The sequence below is a fragment of the Rhinatrema bivittatum genome, chromosome 2, assembly GCF_901001135.1.
Source record: "Rhinatrema bivittatum chromosome 2, aRhiBiv1.1, whole genome shotgun sequence".
Classification (NCBI taxonomy): Eukaryota; Metazoa; Chordata; class Amphibia; order Gymnophiona; family Rhinatrematidae; genus Rhinatrema; species Rhinatrema bivittatum.
The window spans coordinates 125,195,533-125,216,764 of NC_042616.1; the positions used below are offsets into that span (position 1 = coordinate 125,195,533).

A 21,232-nucleotide genomic window follows, 5' to 3' on the forward strand; every position below is an offset into this window, starting at 1 on the left:
AGATAATAGAAAGACTAGGGGGCACTCCATGAAGTCAGCATGTGGCACATTTAAAACTAATTAGAGAAAGTTCTTTTTCACTCAATGCACAATTAAACTCTGGAATTTGTTGCCAGAGGATGTGGTTAGTGCAGTTAGTATAGCTGTGTTTAAAAAAGGATTGGATAAATTCTTGGAGGAGAAGTCCATTACCTGCTATTAATTAAGTTGACTTTGAAAATAGCCACTGTTATTACTAGCAACAGTAACATGGAATAAACTTAGTTTTTGGTACTCGCCAGGTTCTTATGGCCTGGACTAGCCACTCTTGGAAACAGGATGCTGGGTTTGATGAACCCTTTTTCTGACCCGGTATGGCATGTTCTTATGTTCTCCCTTGCATATAACATCGCAGCCACAGATCGCTTCCTTCTTTTCGCCGACTCCTGGAATGACGCCGAAGGAGAGGGCCGCTGCAGAGGTCGAATCGGAGCGGGAGATGGCACTGCTGGCTGAGGCAATATCATTGATCTCCTGCGCTCCTAGAACTCCCTCCCCACCACAAAATGTGAGTTTTATGGGAATTGGAGGAGCTACTGAGATAATTGGAAGCTCCGGAGATACCTCTGGAAGAATATTGGAAGGTTTGAGGAGTGGAACCCAGGCTGTGGGGGGAGAAGGGGAGTCCAGGCCGGAGGTGGACTTATTTTTACCTCAGAAGCCAGCAGAGATCACCCTTAGCTCACTTTGGTCAGCAATCAAATCATTAGAAAACACAATTGTGAATCTGACTCAGACTACATTGAATTTCCAACATCATTTTTCTGATCTTGAGAATTCAGTAATAACAAATAAAACAAATATGGAGAAATATGAAAAACGGATTGAAAATGTGGAAGCATTTCAGCAAAGATTTGTGAAGTCTGCATTAATAAATGAAAAAAAATTGGAATTACTTGAGAACTCTATGAAATATTTAAACCTACGGTATTGAACTTTCCTTAGTTAAAAGTAATTCCAGCTAAGGAAATGTTTAATAAATACTTAACACAAATTTTGAAAATACCACAGCAATCATTACCTGTTTTCACTAGAATTTACTATTTACCTTCAAGATCTACTGCTGTTAAGTCAGATGAAAATGGGCAACCTGCAAGATCTTTAAATCTATCTGAAATATTAGAAATTATACTAGATACAGAGATTCCGATGAGGGCAACACTTTTTGCAACATTTGTATTTCCTTAGGACTGAGACACGGTTATGCGTCTTTTTTTCCGTCATCATATGGACAATTTCCATGGTTAAAATATCTGGATTTATCCAGATCTGGCAAAAATAACGCAAATAAGGAGGAAGAATTTACTGAGATTGAGACAAGATGTTGATGCTATAGGGGCTAGATTTTTGCTGAGATTTCCTTGTAGGTGTGAAATAAAATACCAAAATTATAAAAAAAAATGTTTTAGATTTCTCAGCTTCAGATGTTTCTGGATTCCCATGCCCCTATGACTACAAAGACTGGCTAGGAGAAATAGAGAAATAACCAGTTGTCGCCTCTGTATGTTTGCTTTCTATGGGATTAATCCCTTTTCCTAATTATCCACTTGTTAATATTAGCTCTCCCCTTATTTCCTAATTATACAGAGTTTGTATTAGTATACGTTAGAAACAATTTTCTTTAATTGTTATTGCAAAATATGTTTATGCAATTATAATTTGATGTTATAATATTTGGAAATGCAATAAATTAAAAAAAAATTATGAAGTTATTTTATGCCAGATTTAATAGCAGAATACCAGGTGGGGTTTGTTTGGGGAAGGCATTCTGTTTTGAATGTCAGGAAAGTTTTTCTTCTTTATACTAGAGTAAGAGTCATGACATTCCGTCAATGCTTATTAGTTTTGAAACTGAAAAGGCTTTTGACCAGGTTGCATGGAATTATCTTTTATTTTTACTTGAAAGATTTGGTTTCACAAGCCTATGGCTGAATGTAGTTCAACTGTTATACACAAAACCTATGGCACAGATTTTGGTGAATGGCCTTCTCACAAAAGAGTTTTCCCTATAGAGAGGCACATGCAAAGGTTGTCCTCTTTCACTGCTTCTCTTTTCTAAAATCAATTCACTAAAATATACTATTGAAGGAATCAAGATGGGTGTCAGAATATTTAAAGTTGTGGCCTTTACAGATGATCTGCTCATACATATAGTCAACCATGTACATCTTTACCTGTATTGATGGAGTTCACCACTTTTGGATCTTTTAGTGGGTTTCAATTGAATTTGTACAAATCGAAAGCGATGGTGTCACAAGCTTCTATCAAATCACACTGGGGAGCAGGATTTCCGCTACATTGGGTAGGGGATTCCTTCACTTATTTGGAAGTGGGCCTTCCAGGGACTTCAGATACTTTATATGATTTGAATGTATTACCATTGCTTAACAACTTGAAAACAAAATTTTTAACATGGCAGGGACGACTACTCTCCCTAACCAGGTGGGTGAACCTTTTTAAAATGATTATATGCCCCAATGGCTTTAAGTCTTACAAATGGTCCCTTTATTATTGCAAAAGCGTGATGTCAATCTCCTCAGTGCCATGCTTTCTAGATTGTTATGGCAGGGAAAGAGAGCCAGGATTTCTGTAGATAAGATACTGGGTAGTTAGAAAGAAGTTGGTTTGGGAATCCTGAATGTTGAAGACTATAATATGGCATGTTTATTATGCCATGTTAGACATTTGATTTTTAATACTTCTCACTTCAGACCTCTAGATTTTGAAAGAAATAGGAAAATTAGTTCTTACCTGTTAATTTTCGTTCCTGTAGTACCACGGATCAGTCCAGACAGTGGGTTGAGCCTCCTTTCCAGCAGGTAGAGACAGACTAAAACCTGCAGGATGCCCTATATCAGGACAAAGCCTATCCTCTCACCCTTCAGTATAACGTATGTCAAAGCATAAAACAATAAACCCAAGAATAGGATCAAGCAAGTAACCAAAAAGCTCAACGGAGCAACCATAGATTAATGTAGAAGCATGGGATACCTATACGCTCTTGCATAAACTTGGTATAAAATAACCACCAAGGCTTCCGGTGTAAATGCTCAGTAATCTTGCACCAAGGAAAATATGAAAATCTGCAGACCTGCAAGAAAACAAGCTTCGAGAGGACAGAAGACAGACAGGGAAGGGCGTCTGGACTGATCCGTGGTACTACAGGAACGAAAATTAAAGAACTAATTTTCCTTTCCTGTACGTACCCGGATCAGTCCAGACAGTGGGATGTACCAAAGGTTCCCTAAACTGGGTGGGACCGAGACAGTCCCGCTTGAAGCACTTGCCGCCCAAAGGAACCGAACACCGGGGCGTGAACATCCAGACGGTAGTGCCGAGCAAAAGTGTGCAGAGATGTCCAAGTGGCAGCCCTGCAAATCTCCTGCTGGGAGACAGACTGACTCTCCGCCCACGAAGTAGCCTGAGAACGGAGAGAATGGGCTTTCAGGCCCTCAGGAAGCGGAGGACCTTGACAAAGATATGCCGAGGAAATGGCTTCTTTCAACCACCGCGCAATGGTGGTCTTAGAAGCCTGCTTACCCCGGTTGGGACCACTCCACAGGAAGAAGAGATGGTCCGATACGCCGAAGTCATTGGTGACTTGAAAATAACGAAGCAAGACTCGCTTGACATCCAGCCGACGGAGGTCGCCCGCAGCCGTACCCGCAATCTCCTCTGGAGAGAACGTGGGGAGCTCTACGGACTGGTTGACGTGAAAGGTGGAGACAACCTTAGGCAAGAAGGAAGGAACCGTCCTGAGAGAGACCCCGGAATCAGAAAAACGCAAGAAGGGCTCCCGACAGGACAGCGCCTGAAGCTCGGAAATACGACGAGCAGAGGAAATAGAGACTAGAAAGACAGTCTTAAATGTAAGATCCTTGAGCGTAGCGTGGCGAAGAGGCTCAAAGGGAGCCGCACAGAGAGCACAAAGGACCAGGTTGAGACTCCAAGATGGACACGTGGCCCGGGAGGGGGGCGGAGGTGTCTAACACCCCTCAGGAAACGAATCACATCCGGGTGAGCAGCTAAGGCATGACCATCCACCCGACCCAGGAGAGAGCCGAGTGCAGAGACTTGAACGAGTAAGGAACTGAAGGAGAGACCCTTAGAGAGACCCTTCTGAAGAAAAGAAAGAACCAAAGGGATCGAAGCGGAGCGCGCCGGGACACCCGCCTCCGTACATGCGGACTCAAAGACCTTTCAGATGCGCACATAGGCCAGAGAAGTCGACTGCTTCTGGGCTCGCAGCAGGGTGGAGATGACCTCCTCCCTTTAACCTTTGCGCCTCAAGCACCGCCGTTTAAAAGCCAGGCCGCTAGACAGAAGCGATCGGCCTGGTCGAAAAATACAGGTCCCTGCCGGAGGAGACGAGAGAGATGATTGAGGCGCAGGGGCCCGTCCACCGCTAGATTGATGAGATCCGCGAACCACGGCCTTGTGGCCACTCGGGAGCGACGAGAATCACCGGACCCCGGTGGAGTTCGATTCTCCTGAGAATTTTTCCTACCAGAGGCCACGGGGGAAACACGTACAGAAGGAAGTCCGCTGGCCAAGGGAGAGCCAGAGCATCCACGCCCTCTGCACGGTGCTCCCTCCAGCGGCTGAAGAACCAATTGGCCTTTGCATTGCGCAGAGTCGCCATGAGGTTGAGGTGAGGAGGACCCCACCTGTCCACTATCAGAGCCATGGCGGCGTCCGAGAGCTCCCACTCTCCCGGATCGAGCGACTGCCGGCTGAGGAAGTCGGCTTGAACATTGTCTTTTCCCGCGATATGAGAGGCCGCAAGGCGCTGTAGGTGACACTCCGCCCAGGCGAAGAGGCGGCTGGCTTCTAAGGCTACCAGGGGACTGCAAGTGCCCCCTTGGCGATTGATGTAGGCGACTGTGGTGGAGTTGTCGGACAGGACTCGTACCGCCTTGCCGCGGATCAGGGGAAGGAACTCCTGAAGGGCCAGGCGGACCGCCAAAGTTTCCAGTCGATTGATGTGCCAGCGCGACTGAGTCTGGGACCATGTCCCCTGGGTGGACTGAGAAAGGCAGACCGCACCCCAGCCCAACAGGCTGGCGTCCGTGGTTACTATCGTCCACTGTGGAGCTTGAAGAGGCATCCCTTGCAAGAGATGAGGAAGAGACAGCCACCTCTGTAATTCGTCGGTAGTAGACTCCAAGAACGGAAGGACTATGTGGAACTGCTCTGACACTGGTTGCCAACGAGACAGCAAAGCTTTCTGTAATGGATGCATATGAGCAAAGGCCCAGGGGACCAGATCGATGGAGCCCAGGACTTGGAGATAATCCCAGGCTGTCGGGGAAGATAGCGCAATCAGATTCTGGACCTGATCAATCAGCTTGAGGGCTCTCGCCCAAGGTAAGAATACCTTGCCTATTCGGGTGTCGAAGTGTGCTCCCAGAAATTCCAACTCCTGGGAGGGCTGAAGCTTGCTCTTCGAAAAGTTCACTATCCACCCGAGAGAGGCAAGGAGCTCTAAGACGCGATCCACCGCCTGCCGGCAAGAGGTCTCCAACTTGGCCCTGATGAGCCAATCGTCCAGATAGGGATGGACGAGAATCCCCTTCCGGCGCAAGGCTGCTGCCACTACTACCATGACCTTCGTGAAGGTGCGAGGAGCGGTCGCGAAGCCGAAGGAGAGAGCTCGAAACTGGAAGTCCTGGTTGAGAATGTGGAATCGGAGATACTTCTGGTAGTTGCGGTGGATGGGAATATGAAAATATGCTTCTGCGAGATCGAGGGAAGCAAGGAACTCTCCGGGACGGACCGCCGCAATGACCGCCCGCAGGGTTTCCATGCGGAAGTGGGGGATCTTGAGGTCCCGATTGACCCTCTTGAGGTCCAGGATTGGGCGGAAGGACCCATCCTTTTTGGGCACGGTGAAGTAAATAGAATACTGGCCGGCGCCAATTTCCCCTTTTGGGACTGGGACCACCGCCCCCAGATCCAGAAGCTTGGAGAGAGTCTGGAACACCACGTCCCTCTTGGCCCGGCCGCAAGGTGACAACAGAAAGAGATCTGGAAGTTCCCTGATGAGGTCGAAAGCGTACCCGTCTCTGATAATGTTGAGGACCCACTGATCCAACGTGATTTTGACCCATTCCTCGAAAAACAGGGAGAGGCGTCCGCCGAGGTAAGGAACCGAGGAATGGGTCGGCTGAACTTCATTGCGTGGCAGGTTTAGCGGTGGTACGCATGGGCTGGCCCTCGCGAAAGTGCCGCCTGCCACGAAAGGACTGCGACCAGGACTGCGCACGAGAAGACCCCCTCGCAGCACCGCCCCGCCCGCGAGAGGCGGAGCAACGCTGACCCCTGAAGCAAAAGCGAGAGGTCGCGAAGGACCGAGAAGACTTAGGGCGGTCCTCTGGAAGCTTATGGACCTTGTTGTCAGCCAAGGAGTCCATAAGCTTGTCGAGGTCCTCGCCAAAGAGCATCTTACCTTTGAAGGGAAGCGTGCCCAGCCGGGTCCCTGACTTTTATTTTGAAAATGTATTTATGTGATGCTGATTATAGGAACATTTTTGTGAGAAGGTGGAAAATGCCTTACAAGATTATCTTGAACATAATGACCAACTGAAAATAAATTCATGCATTATATTGATTGCTTTCAAGGCTAGTATTGGGAAAACATTATTGAGTATAGAGCTAAGGCCAAAAAAAGAAAAGAACAGAAACATGATTTTATTAGAAAAGAAGCAAAAAAGGTGCAGTCTGAAGAGCTAACACATAAATATTGACCCGGGGAAAATAAATATATTATTGATGGAAGAAACTGAATACCAAATTAGGGAAATTGGCAATTTTTCAATGCAATGGTGGTGGTGGTGGGGGGGGGGGGATGTTGGGTAAACCTGATAAGCTTTTATCCTCTCAATTCAAGCAAAAGAAAGCTCAAAATATGATTATACAAATCAATATTGAGAAAGCAAATTTGCATATATGTGGGCTGACAAAGAAATAAACAATACAGGGTTCTCCATAATTCAGCATGATGACTAAGCCATGACAGGTAGATGATAGCATGAATGGCACAGAACAGACATCTCTCAGAGGTCAGTAAACTTTACTGAGCTTGCTTGAGAACTCCCACATGCATGCTGCTTTAGCAAAGTAATAGACTCTCTTAGAAGGAGAGTGGGTAATAAACATGGCTAATTTATCCTGCTATCTATGGAGAACCCTGTTCACAGGTAGGCAAATATGCTTTCTCTGTCGACAAGTAGGGGGGAATTAGCCATAATATGTGGGAAGTCCCAAGCTGAGGGTTGCAAAGTGAAGTAATACTAAAGAACCAATGCAGCCCCACCAGTGGAGAGTGGGCTATTGGGTGAACAGGCTTTGCAAAACTGCTTTTTCAAAACTACTGTCAATTCTTGACCTGCTGTTGTTGCGCCCGTCGGTCGCAGATGGCTGCGACCTCTCATGCTCACCTCTTTTGTCTCTGCACCATCAATCATTGAGAGAATGGCGGCCTCCGCCTACCAATGCCAACCTCCCCGTGTCCCCAGGACGCCGTGGGTACTGCCAACCACCATCTCACTTCCGTCATCACCTAGTTGCGCGCACGAGTAGGACCTCCTTATCTATACGTCATGGAGGGAACCTCGGGGGCGTCCCCTCCCGATGACATCAGCCCACTAGTGTACTTAAACTGACTGGTCCATTGCTAAGAAGAGTTAGCAAGCAGTTCTCTCATTGTTAAATCTGCTCTACCTTGGATCTTCTGTTCCAGAATCTCCTCGTGGCATTCGGACACGCTGGGAACCCGCTCCACAGGGGCCCTTCCGCATAAGAAAATTATTCCTTACCTGCTAATTTTCGTTCCTGTAATACCATGGATCATTCCAGACGGTGGGTTATGTTCCATGTCCAGCAGATGGAGTCAGAACACAAAATTCCCAGGGGAGGACCCATATAACCACGCCTCCCCTGTAACAGCTCTCAGTAACTAGACTAACAAAGCCCAAAAGAGAGAGACTAAAAACAGAGGGATCAAGTAATCAAAGAAGGAATTGAAATAACCGCTGTCCAAATAAACAGCAACTAAATTCTGAACAGTGAACTTGCGAACAGCAGTGCGTGAACAAAAAAGACGCGCAGTATTCGAAATACAGAGTAAAAAATTAAGACAGGTAGGCAGGGATGTCCCACAAGCAAACCCCCAAACCAAGGGAGGGTGTCTGGAATGATCCATGGTATTACAGGAACGAAAATTAGCAGGTAAGGAATAATTTTCTTTTCCCTGTACATACCAGGATCATTCCAGACGGTGGGATTACCAAAGCTTTCCCACCACAGGTGGGCCGCAGACAGCCCTGCTCGTATTACCTTGTCTCCAAGCTGACCACCCAACGGAGCACCGACGTCCAGGCAATAATGTCTCGCAAAAGTATGGATCGACTTCCAGGTGGCCGCCCTACAAATCTCCTGAGTGGAGACGGAGGAGCTCTCCGCCCAAGATGTCGCCTGGGCTCGAATAGAATAGAAACATAGAAACATAGAAATGACGGCAGAAGAAGACCGAATGGCCCATCCAGTCTGCCCAGCAAGCTTCACACATTTTTTCTCTCATACTTATCTGTTTCTCTTAGCTCTTTGTTCTATTTCCCTTCCACCCCCACCATTAATGTAGAGAGCAGTGATGGAGCTGCATCCAAGTGAAATATCTAGCTTGATTAGTTAGGGGTAGTAGGGGTAGTAACCGCCGCAATAAGCAAGCTACACCCATGCTTATTTGTTTTACCTAGACTATGCTGTACAGCCCTTGTTGGTTGTTTTTTCTTCTCCCCTGCCGTTGAAGCAGGGAGTTATGCTGGATATGCGTGAAGGATCAGTTTTTTTTTCTCCCCTGCCGTTGAAGCAGAGAGCTATGCTGGATATGCATTGAAAGTGAAATATCAGGCACATTTGGTTTGGGGTAGTAACCGCCGTAACAAGCCAACTACTCCCCGCTTTGTGATTGCGAATCCTTTTTTTCTTCACCCCTGTCGTTGAAGCTATGCAGGATATGCGTGAAGCATCAGTTTTTTGTTTTTTTTTCCCCTGCTGTTGAAGCAGAGAGCTATGCTGGAAATGCGTGAAGTATCAGTCTTTCTCCCATGCCGTTGAAGCAGAGAGCCATGCTGGATATGCATGGAAAGTGAAGTATCAGGCACATTTGGTTTGGGGTAGTATCCGCCGTAACAAGCCAGCTACTCCCCGCTTCGTGAGTGCAAACCCTATTTTCTTCGCCCTTGCCGTTGAAGCAGAGAGCTCTGCTGGATGTGTGAAGTATCAGTTATTCTTCTCCCCTGCCGTTGAAGCAGAGAGCTATGCTGTATATGCATTGAAAGTGAAGTATCAGGCATATTTGGTTTGGGGTAGTAACCGCCGTAACAAGCCAGCTACTCCCCTCTTTGTGAGTGCAAATCCTTTTTTCCATTTCCTCTTGCTGTTGAACCTTAGAGTGATGTTGGAGTCACAGTAAGCATGTGTATGTTTATTGAATAAGGGTATTGTGTCCAGGCAGTAGCCATCATTCTGGCGAGTCTCCGACTCTTCATTGGCGGCCTCTTGACTTTATGGATCCACAGTGTTTGTCCCACGCCCCTTTGAAGTCTTTCACAGTTCTGGTCTTCACCACTTCCTCCGGAAGGGCATTCCAGGCATCCACCACCCTCTCCGTGAAGAAATACTTCCTGACATTGGTTCTGAATCTTCCTCCCTGGAGCCTCAAATCGTGACCCCTGGTTCTGCTGATTTTTTTTCCTACGGAAAAGGTTTGTCGTAGTTTTTGGATCATTAAAACCTTTCAAGTATCTGAAAGTCTGTATCATATCACCTCTGCTCCTCCTTTCCTCCAGGGTGTACATATTTAGATTCTTCAATCTCTCCTCGTACGTCATCCGATGAAGATCCTCCACCTTCCTGGTCGCCCTTCTCTGTACCGCTTCCATCTTGTCTTTGTCTTTTTGTAGATACGGTCTCCAGAACTGAACACAGTACTCCAGGTGAGGCCTCACCAAGGACCTGTACAAGGGAATAATCACTTCCCTTTTCTTACTCGATATTCCTCTCTCTATGCAGCCCAGCATTCTTCTGGCTTTTGCTATCGCCCTGTCGCATTGTTTCGCTGGCTTCACATCATTAGACACTATCACCCCAAGGTCCCTCTCCTGCTCCGTGCACAACCAGTGGAGGGGACTTACCTACGCCAAGGTACGCCGCTATGATCGCTCCCTTCAACCACCGCGCTATAGATTGTTTGGAGGCCATGCAACCCTTCCGGGGTCCGGACCAGAGGATAAACAGATGATCGGAGAGCCGAAAATCATTAGTCACCTCCAGATAGCGTATCAGAGACCGCCTTACATCCAGTCTACACAGTTCTCCAGACTCAGAAGAGGCAAAAGATGGTAATTCCACCGATTGGTTGAGGTGGAATGCCGAAACCACTTTAGGGAGAAAAGAAGGAACCGTCCTCAGCGAAACCCCTTCGGGCGTGAAACGAAGGTATGGTTCACGACAGGATAGGGCCTGAAGCTCGGAAATACGTCTTGCTGAACTGATTGCCACGAGAAAAATGGTCTTGAGAGTGACGTCCTTGATGGTAGCCGAGCTTAGAGGTTCGAATGGCGAACCACAGAGGACTCGGAGCACCAGATTCAGATTCCACGATGGACAAGGTGGGCGAATCGGAAGCTTCAAGTGTTTCACTCCTTTAAGGAAACGGGAGACGTCTGGATGCGAGGACAGAAACTCCTTATTTCCACTGCGAAGAAAAGCCCCCAAGGCCGCCACCTGAACCCGAAGAGAATTGTAAGCAAGACCCAAATCCAAACCTGCCTGCAAGAAGGAAAGGACTTGTGCCACTGAGGCCTGCATGGGAAGAATGTCATTCACTCCACACCAATCCTCAAAGACCTTCCAGACTCGAACATAGGTAACAGAGGTGGACATCTTACGTGCTTTCAGTAGCGTTGAAATAACCGGCTCCGGATAACCGCGCCTCCTCAACTGACGCCTCTCAAAAGCCAGGCCGCAAGTCAGAAGCGATCTGCCTCCTTGAAAAATATTGGTCCCTGGCGAAGAAGACGTGGCAGCTGACCGAGACGAAGGGGACCCTCCACCGTCAAATTGCGCAGATCCATGAACCACGGTCGTCGGGGCCACTCTGGCGCCACAAGGATCACCGGCCCTTGGTGTGCCTCTATCCTGCGGATGACCTTCCCCACGAGGGGCCACGGTGGGAAAAAATATAGGAGACAGTGGCGCGGCCAGGGCAGGACCAGCGCGTCCACGCCCTCGGCGCCACGCTCCCACCTGCGGCTGAAGAAGCGGGCGGCCTTTGCATTTCCGGCGGTTGCCATTAGGTCTACGTGCGGTGTCCCCCATCGCCGTACTATTATCCGCATCGCCTGCTGCGAGAACTCCCACTCTCCGGGATCCAAGTTTTGTTGGCTGAGAAAATCCGCCTGTACGTTGTCCACTCCCGCTATATGCGAGGCCGCTAGTCGTTGGAGGTGAAGCTCTGCCCACTCCATCAATTTGTCGGTTTCCAGAGAGACCAACCGACTTCTCGTGCCTCCCTGGCGATTGATGTACGCCACTGTAGTCGCATTGTCCGATAGCATCCTGACTGCTTGATGGCATACTATGGGGAAAAACCCCTGTAACGCCAGACGGACCGCCCTGGTCTCCAAGCAGTTGATGGGCCACTTCGACTGTTCCTCCGTCCATCAACCCTGGATTGAGCTGTCCCGACAGACCGCTCCCCAGCCTGTGAGGCTGGCGTCCGTGCTGATAATCACCCAATCCGGGTCCTCCAGCAACACCCCCTGAGCTAGGTGGAAAATGGCACTGATGGTATTGACCTCAAGGGGCTCGATGGAATATGAGCAAAGAATGATGTGGATTGTGTTCCGAGCCTTGGTGTAATGGTTATGAAACCAGTCAAAATCCTTGGCAGCAAGAAGGATGCCGTCATCGGTGGTACCACTGGCATCGGTATTACTAACGGCATCAATGTTGGAGGCATCGGGATCAATGTTAAAGTCATCGGCATCGATGCTGGAGGCATCTGCATCGACACAGACGGGGTCGGCATCGACACGGACGGTGTCGGCATCGACGGAACCATCGGAACATTTTGCTCTTGTAGAGCTTGTAGGACCGCTTGTCTTATTAATGTAGACAATTCCGGCTGTACAATTGCTGAAGTCACCGATGGTGTACACGGTGGCGGTACTGAGGTGTCCATCGACGAAGCGGGTGGAATCGGCGAAGACGAAGGCCCAGGCATCGAAGGTGCCGGTGTTTCCTGTTGTCGGGGCCGCTTTGGCATCGATTCATCCTGGGACATCGATGTAGAAGATGACGGACGTCGATGTCGATGGCGATGTTTGGATTTTTGGTGTTCTGCCGATTTAGTCGAGAGTACCGATGATGGAGAGGACGGACAATCACCGGATCCATCCGGACGCGGTTTTTTAAGCAAAGCCCTTTTGGTCGCTCCGGCCAGAGACGACCTCGATGATTTCGAGGGAGAAGGGATTAACTGAAGTTGAAACAGATGTTCCATCTTCTCTTGTCTGGCTTTCCGTCCTTTTACTGTCATTTCAGCACATTTGGGGCATGTACTGACATCGTGTTTTTCTCCGAGGCAGAGTACACACTCCAAATGCGGATCACTTATCAACATATTCCTATTACAGACGGGGCACTTTTTGAATCCCGTCGCCATTTTGGAATCGATGGCCGTCGATGGATGCGAGTGTGAGGAAAAAGATTCCTAAAATATATGAGAATCAAAATGGTACTCACCAGCCGGCGAGATTGAGAGCTCCTATGAGAGAGAATATCAAGAAAATATTGACTTTTTTAGTCACAAGAATTGCGAAGAACGCAAGGGCTCTAGTCCCGCGATGCGAATGGCAGCGCAGAAAAGCGAAGACTGAAGAGAGACACCTGTGGCAGAGAATATCATGGCATGCTGGGCATGCTCAGTGGCCTCTCAGGGCCAGTCAAAAGTTTCTAGAAACTTTGACAGAAAGGTTTCCCGCGCTGGGCTCCGTTCGGTGATGTCACCCATATGTGAGGACTAGCATCCTGCTTGTCCTGGGATAATTCTTATATCAAAACACAATCTTACTCTGATCTATAGAAAATATGCAAATTCATAGAAGAAACCTGTTGTGGTAGTGGACCCTTGGACCGAAAGGGAGTTGGCGCTGCCTGTGGGGAGGAGCCCCACAGGCCCTCACCGTCGGTAGGTAAGGTGGATGAGGAGCAGAGGCCCCACTGGGGCTTCACCACTACCATCCCGTGTTCCCCTTAGGATGAGCCCTCGGGTGCCGGGGCTGGCTAGACTTACGTGGGGCCTCTGAGAAGATGGATGTCCAGAAGAGGGGCACGAAGCAGCAGCGTAGGCCAAGTCTGAAGTTGGGAAGAGAGCCCACAGTTGGGAAGGGAGCAAGGATCGAGATGGCGGCAGACTCAATGACAATGTCCAAGCAAGGGTCGTAGATTTACTAATGTCCTCCCTCCTGTCAATAACTCAAATTTGATCACATTGGGGTAGATTTTTAAAAAATACGTGCATGCGTCCATGTGCATGCATTACCTGGCGTACACACATGGACGCGCAATTTTATAACATGGACGTGCTGGTGTGCACATGTTACAAAATCGGGGGCGGCGCACGCAAAGGGGGTACATATTTGCAATTTTCACGCAGCAACACATCGGGGCCTACCCCAGTTCCCTCTCCAGTCCGCTCCAATTTAGGAGCGGACTGGGAGGGAACTTTCTTACCCTCTACCCTAACCTCTCTTCCCCTTTCCCTCCCCTCCCCTCCCCACCTTCTAAAAACCAATTTTAAATGTTTTTACTTTTTATTTTTCAAGTTACTTTAGGGCCCGACCTGAAGTAAATTGCGCGCGCTGGCAGCTGGCTGGTGCGCGAGGCTCCAGGTCAGCAAACAATGGTGCTGTCCTGACCCGCCCCGTCCCGCCCAAAGGACACCCTCTGGTCCGTCCCTTTCATGAGGCCCGGTACTTGAGTGTGTCCCGGCCTTTACACACATGGCCGGGCCTCTTGGAAGATTCACCAGGCACGCACAAGGCCCGGTCATGTGCGTAAAGGCTGGGATTTATGCACACACAATCTGCCTTATTATGAACATTATTGCCAAGCGACCCACTACTGTTACCTCTTGCACCAAATCCCGTGTTCCACTAATAAGTAGATCTAAAATAGTTCCTCCTCTCATCAATTTCCAGCCCAGCTGCTCCATGAAGCAGTCCTTTATTTCTAGAAACTTTACCTCCCTAGCATGTCCTGATGTGAGATGTACCCAGTTAATATTGGGGTAATTGAAATCTTCCTTTATTATTGTACTGCCAAATTTATTTTTATTATTTTATTTAACATTTTTATATACCGGGATTCATGTAAAAAATTACATATCACCTCAGTTTACATTGTAACTGAAAACAAGCATGTAAGTTACAGTAAATTTGTTAGCTTTCCTAATTTCTGTTAGCATTTCAGCATTCAAAGAAGCCCACACAAGGTCCAATATTAGTTGTACATATGGCTAAACATTTAAGACTACTTTATGTTGTACTAAACAGAACCAAAATTAAGAAAACCAAACTTCTGATTAATAAACTTGAATTGTGTTTAAATTATACCAACCCTTTGACCTCTTAACTTCTTAAGCTCCTTCTCCATAACGACGTTTGCATCAGATAAGACCTGACAGTCAGTTTTCATCTTGGTATATTTCTAAACACAAAATATTTTTAGGTTAGTTTAGGAAAATGCCCTCAGTTCAATTTAAATTAAGCAAAATAAAGCCACTAGGCCCTCGCTGTTGTTCATGCTCTGGCAGAGGGAGGGGAAAGATGGTAGGGATGCCAAATCTTCATTCACATATATCGGGGAAGACCTGTGCTGCCAAGAGTCAGTATTACACAGCATTGTTCAACAAGGCTCTTTGGACTACCTACAATTCGGTTAAATTCTTGCATACCTCACTTGGCCTAACTAAAACATGTCCCATAAGTAATAAAGAAATAGCTCCTCACATGAAAGGCCACTATATATGGCAGACTATGGGAGCAAGGAGACAAATGCCAACATGAATTACAGGCCATTGTCTAATTTTAGTTTGACTGCTTTAGAGTGCCTTAATAGGTTTTGAGCATGCAACTGTTGGATGGGAAATAAATGACATGAAATAAATAAATATTTAAGGAAAGTTAATTTGTGAAAGAACAGGATCACCTCAACAGAGTACCAGGGAAATGAATTCATTTTCACACTTACAGATGACAATCCTTCCCTTTTTCTCTCTTCCTCTGCTGATTCACCTTTCATTCATACATATGCATAACTTCTCCTATGATCTGCATATGTTATACCAAGCTCAATTCATAGATAAAATAGTCTTTATTATATGAATACCTGCCATTGAGTGTATCTTATTCTTCTATATGTCTGCTGCCTCATTGAGAAGTAGAAATGGAAGCTGTACTCCACTTTGGTTAGATATAGAAAGGTGGTATATCTAGAGTATTAAATAAACTAAACTAAAATGAACCCGGGCCAGCTGAGTTCTTCTGAGATCCCTGCCTTTCATCTGAGCCAATGAGAAAAGTGTGAGGATATCTAGTAGATCTAGAACCAGGACACATCATCTCACATTATTTTTGTCCAGGGGCAACTGAGCATGCTAGCCACATCATCTTTGGACTGGAAAAGTTAGCACATAGGATTTCCTGGCAGCTAGTGTGGTCTTTACATATTTTTTTTTGTGTTAAAGTTCACGTTAATACTCAGGGTAAGTTTTAGCGTGCCCTTGGTAACATTTATTGCACAGTACAGAGGTTCTGAAACCTGTCCTGGGGGCCCCTCATCTAGTGAAGCTGTGAAGGTAATGCATGCAAATTTATTTCATGCACATTCTCTGTGGATGTCCTGAAAATCCAACTGGCTGGGGGTCCTCCAGGACAGGTTTGAGAACCAATAGCATAGCACATTAAGTCCAGTTTTAACATGCACATTTACATTTTACTAAGATGCATGCTAAAACATTTTTAGAGTGAGTTTTATCGCATAGGCACCTGAAAACATGAATATTCATGGAGAACTACTGAAAACTTACAGTTTGTACATCACCATGATCTTTTTCGAGCCTGAAAAATATTTGAAGAACAGTAAGTTTTAAACTTGCCAATATTAAATTTAGCTTTTCATCACTAGTTTCTAGCAACAGAATTAGTTGAATGGCATACTGTCATTTCATTTCATTTTCATTTATTAAAATGTATTTATTGCTTAACACGAATGGCCTAAGCGATGTACAAACAAAATAAAACATTCATAATAAAAACATATAAAAAACATTAAATGACATAAAAAGATCTCAAGCAGCCACAAAACGTAAGAGAGTCAATACTGACGTTTCAATTAAAGTTATTTATTTATTTATTTAAGATATTTTTATAACGGCATTCTGTGTTCAATCATACCGGTTTACAATAAAACAGTTATATAAATATAAACAAAATAAAACATACATAAGTATATTAATAAATGAAATCATTTTTAAAATACAATCTATAAAATAGTATTAAAAAATCTTCTAAAAAATCAATACTTAACTTTCATTATTATTTCATGTGCTTACTATTGTGCTGTATCTCCAAAAGCCTGTCGAAATAATGCCTGTTTTAGTAAAATACGTTTTAAAAGAAGTCAAAACTTTTTTATGCACTCTAACATTCTGAGTTCCACAGGCAAAGAGTTCCAGAATATAGGAGCCGCAACTGAGAAGGCAGATTCCCTTGTTGTAAGGCGAGCATGTCTAACCAAAGGCACATCATGCAGTCTTCGCTGAGAAGATCTCAGTTGATGAGACAGCTCTTATATTTCTAATAAAGCATTGGACCATGGACAGGAACTCATGTTTATCAATTTAAAAATTGTCATCCCGATCTTGTAGAAAATTCGCTGTTCAATTGGCAACCAATGCAAGCTATTAAGGGCTGGAGTAATGTGTTCATGTTGCTTTGTTCCTGTGATCAATCATGCAGCACAGTTTAGTTGCAGTTGCAGCGGATGTAGTGATTTTGATGGAAGGCCCAAATAGAGGCCATTACAGTAATCAATGAATAGGAAGATTGATGCTTGAACAACAGTACGAAAATCATGATTATACAGAACATGTTTCAATTCTGCTAGTACACGTAGCTTAAAGAACCCTGATTTAATTTTGGATTTAATTTGGGGCTGGAAAGAGAGAGAAGGGTCAATCAGTACCCCTAAACTTTTTATGGGGACTTTGAATGAAAAACTTAAGCTGTCGATTGAAATAGAATTATCAAGAAGAGTAGAATGTGGCCTCTGAACTAATAAAAACTCTGTTTTTGACATATTGAATGAAAGTTTACTTTGATGTAACCATTTGTTTAATGGAAGAGATGCAAATATAAAGATGCTCCAACGTTTTATCCCAGGATGGATGTAATCAAATGAAAAACTGAATGTGATCAGCATACATTTTATATCCGTCAGCAATACTAACAATTGATGCCAAGTATATGTTAAATAAAATTGCTGACAAGACAGAACCTTGCGGGTCACCAAATTTCAGTTTGCTAATTTGAAGAGTTGTTGCAAAATTTAACCTGTTGTGACCGGATACTGAGGTATGGCTGAGAACCAATTAAAAACATTCCCTGAAATATCATATTCTCAAAGTTGATATCAGAGAATATCATGATCAATGGTATCAAAAGTTGAACAAATATCCAAAGAAACAAAAGTTGGTGCCCGCTATCCAAACCTCCTCTGATGGTATCTATTAGTGATAAAACAGGAGCTCAGTACTCAGAGAGCACCTGAATCCAAATTGATGGGGATCCAATATCTCTTTTTCCTCTAGGAGCTCTGTTAATTGCTATAAGGCAGAGCACGTTCAATAACTTTGGAGTGCAATCTAGATCAGGTTTTTTTAGGAATGGTTTTACAATTGCTTTTTTTAGATTATCAGGAAACAGTCATATTGAAGTGATTTATTGACTATGATTGTTAGTGAAGGATTAATAGTATCTTTGATTGCCTTGAACAGAGCAATTGCTGAATTGATAAAAGGACAAAAAATATTATTCATTGAGGAAATTATTTTTGGTTACATATATTTCTCTACGTCCTCATATATTACTTGAAATGTTCCTTTGTTTAAGACATATTAAATAGTCAATTCACTTATTTTGAGGTTAGAATGTAGGCTAAATCAAAAAGATTTTTGGGCCAGCTGACATATAAAGTTTTTACAATTTGCTACAAAGCAAGGCTGGAATGAGTACCCAAAGGATGTTAATTGTAAGCAAATTGTTGTGGCTTCCGGCCGCAGGTGGCCGTGGCCGGCGCCCCCTACCTCTTGTCGCGGCGTCAGGGCTGTCGCCGCCGCCGTGGCAGCGGCAAGGAGGCATACTTGTGCTGAGCTCCTACTCTCCTCGCTCGCCCCCGCTCTCTGGGACAGGCCCCTGTGGGATCTGCCGGCGCAGGAGATGCCCCCCGGCCTTCCTCTCGCGGGATCGGGCTGCATTACAACGCTTCTGGAAACGGCCTTAGGCTGCCCTGCTCTTAGGCGCGAGGCCGCACCTCCTGAAGCCATTTAAAGGGGCCTCGTTCTATAATTGGTTTCCCCTGCTCCAGGCAGGCCAGGCTCAGGGAAGTTTTTTTTTTTTTTTAATTCTTTATTTATCAATTATCCACTGATGGATAAATCCAGATTTTTTGCCCATAGAAATTTTTCTCTCTATTTCTAAAGAAATTTCTTAACACATTTTCCTTATCTGATATAAATGCAAAGGAAATCAATAATGTAGCCCGTTTATCAATATTTATTTCTTCTTGCGAATCTTCTATTCATAGAAGAATAGATTCTTCTATGAATCTAACAGACTTCATCAAAAAGTCTGTTAGATTCATAGATGTATCTATAACTCCATCCCTTGGACCCTCAGGTTCCCTACTTTTAACCATTGTATTCAAATAGAAAACTTTCGTTATGGTTGGTATACATTTTTCTGGTATCCCTAATATTTGTACCACATAAGATCTAAATAATTCTGTTGGACTTATTTTTTCCATTTTGGGAAAGTTCATAACCCTCAAATTACAAGCACGAATATGATTTTCTAAAAATTCGATCTTTCTATTAATTTCTCCTTCTGCTTTAATTTGCATGTTTTGAACCCTCTCAATTTGTGTTACACGCTTTTCTATATTAACAAATTGTTTCTTTTGAGTTTCTAACACTTCCGAATTTCTCTTAACCACTACATTAGTTTCCTGTACTACATCAGCAAGTTTCATTATAGACCCATCCAGTTTAGCAATATATGTCCACAGTGTTTCCATTGTGATGTTTCCGGGTTTTATGATGACATTCTGAGTTCTTTTATCCAATTTATTCCCATTCTGTTTAATGCCTTGTTCTGATCCCTTAATGGTCTTTGGGGTACTCTCTTGGTTAGGTGTAAATGGTTGAATACCATTTACTTCTATTTCTGATTATATTTCTGATATGTGAGTACTTTCCTGAGAGTCTTGATTTTGCCTCTGTTGGGGTATACATGGTGATACTTGGAGGATGTCACCTCTATCACCAGGTGGAGATGGTATCTCAGGCGCCCCCGGACTAAGCGAGATGTCTTCGGCCAAAAGTTGAAGTTTTTGCTGCACAACTTCAACTATCGCGGCTCCCTCCACGGGGTTATCTTGGGGGGGTTTTAACCATTCTGACACTGTCCTCTGAACCGAATCAGATAAAACACTAAGAGCAGGCCTGATCTTGGCTTTTCTCTTAGTGTGCGGCATATTAAAAAGAAAAAGTATCCAAAAAGGAAATGAATCTAATTTCAGAGTAGTCGAACGGTTAACCTACTAATTCAATACTATCTCCTAGGAGGATTAGAGAGAGATTAGAGCCTACCTGGTTCTCCACTTTCCAAGATATCCATTAGAGTCTACCGGCAAATCCAGCGAATCCGGTCAAAGCCGGTCAAAGCCGCGCGCCCTTTTGGCGCGCGGCTTCGGTGGCGCGCCATCGGCAGCTGCACGCCGAAGGAGAGCCTTTATATCCACCTCTTCTGGCTCCTCCTTTCAGCGTGGCAGTGGCTGATTGGCTGCTGTTACCGTCGGGGCCGTCGAGCTACCCCCGGAAGTCCAAAACTCAGTCCTGCGGTAATAAATCCAAAGAAATAAAGACCACCTCGGGATGTTCATGATATCAGGTAGGCAGACTCTCTCCTCCTCCCTCAGGGAAGTATTTAAGGAGACTTCCTCTTCCCACTCTTTGACTTGGCAATGAGTCTGCTCCCTCCAGTGAGTCTTCTGGTGCTTCAGGTATCCTGGTTCCTGTCTCTGTTCCTGGACATCCCTCTGTGTTTGACTTCGGACCGGCAAGCAGTGATTCTCTGTGACTGACTTCGGACTGGCAAGCAGCGACTCTCTGTGTTTGACTTCAGACCAACAAGCGGCAATTCTCTGTGTTTGACTTTGGACTGGCAAACGGAGACTCTCTGTGTTTGACCTCGGACGAACTTCGACGGATCTTCCATCATCAAGGGTCCACCTAAATCCCAACGGGCCGGGTCCCTATGGTCTCCTCCTGGGGGGACCACGGGCTTCCAGTGATGAAGACCCAGCTGACCCTTGCTCCTGTTCCACATACCTTCGACCTCCCAAAGGTCCACCTAACAGCCAGTGGTCCGGGTCCCTAAGGGCTCCTCTCGGGGGGGGGGGGGCTGCAGGCTTCCAGTGGCGAAGATCCAACCGGTTCCTGCTTTGAGTCAGCTTCGCCACCCGACGGGGGAAGCCGAGGAGCCATCTCCTCAGGTAGCGCCAACTCCCCCTCGGTCTAAGGGTCCATATCTTCTCAACTTCCATAACACAAATGAACATACAATGAAAGAAATCATAGCCATACTACTCTCAGCTGAAGAATATACAGTTATTATATAAATTCTATACCCCCTTCTAAAATGTTCATCTTTTGTTTCTTATAGCCCAAAGTAAAATGCATTACAACAGTATTTGTTTCATGTATCCACACATCCTACCCCACAACTGTCAAGTAAAAAATACAATATATTCTAGAATTCCTTAGAAAATGAAGTAGAAATAACAA

The 21,232-nt window shown here is 45.4% G+C and overlaps 1 protein-coding gene across 1 annotated transcript in view; it reads right to left on the bottom strand.

Annotated features, from left to right (window-relative positions):
* The window catches only part of CCDC7 (coiled-coil domain containing 7), an 820,938-nt gene that overhangs the window by 472,553 nt on the left and 327,153 nt on the right, over positions 1-21,232 (bottom strand). The window contains exons 11-12 of the mRNA XM_029587039.1: positions 16,196-16,226; positions 14,725-14,814 (exon numbers count right to left, since the gene is read on the bottom strand). Coding sequence (XP_029442899.1) covers positions 14,725-14,814; positions 16,196-16,226 — 121 coding nt within the window. The remainder of the gene's footprint in view (positions 1-14,724; positions 14,815-16,195; positions 16,227-21,232) is intronic.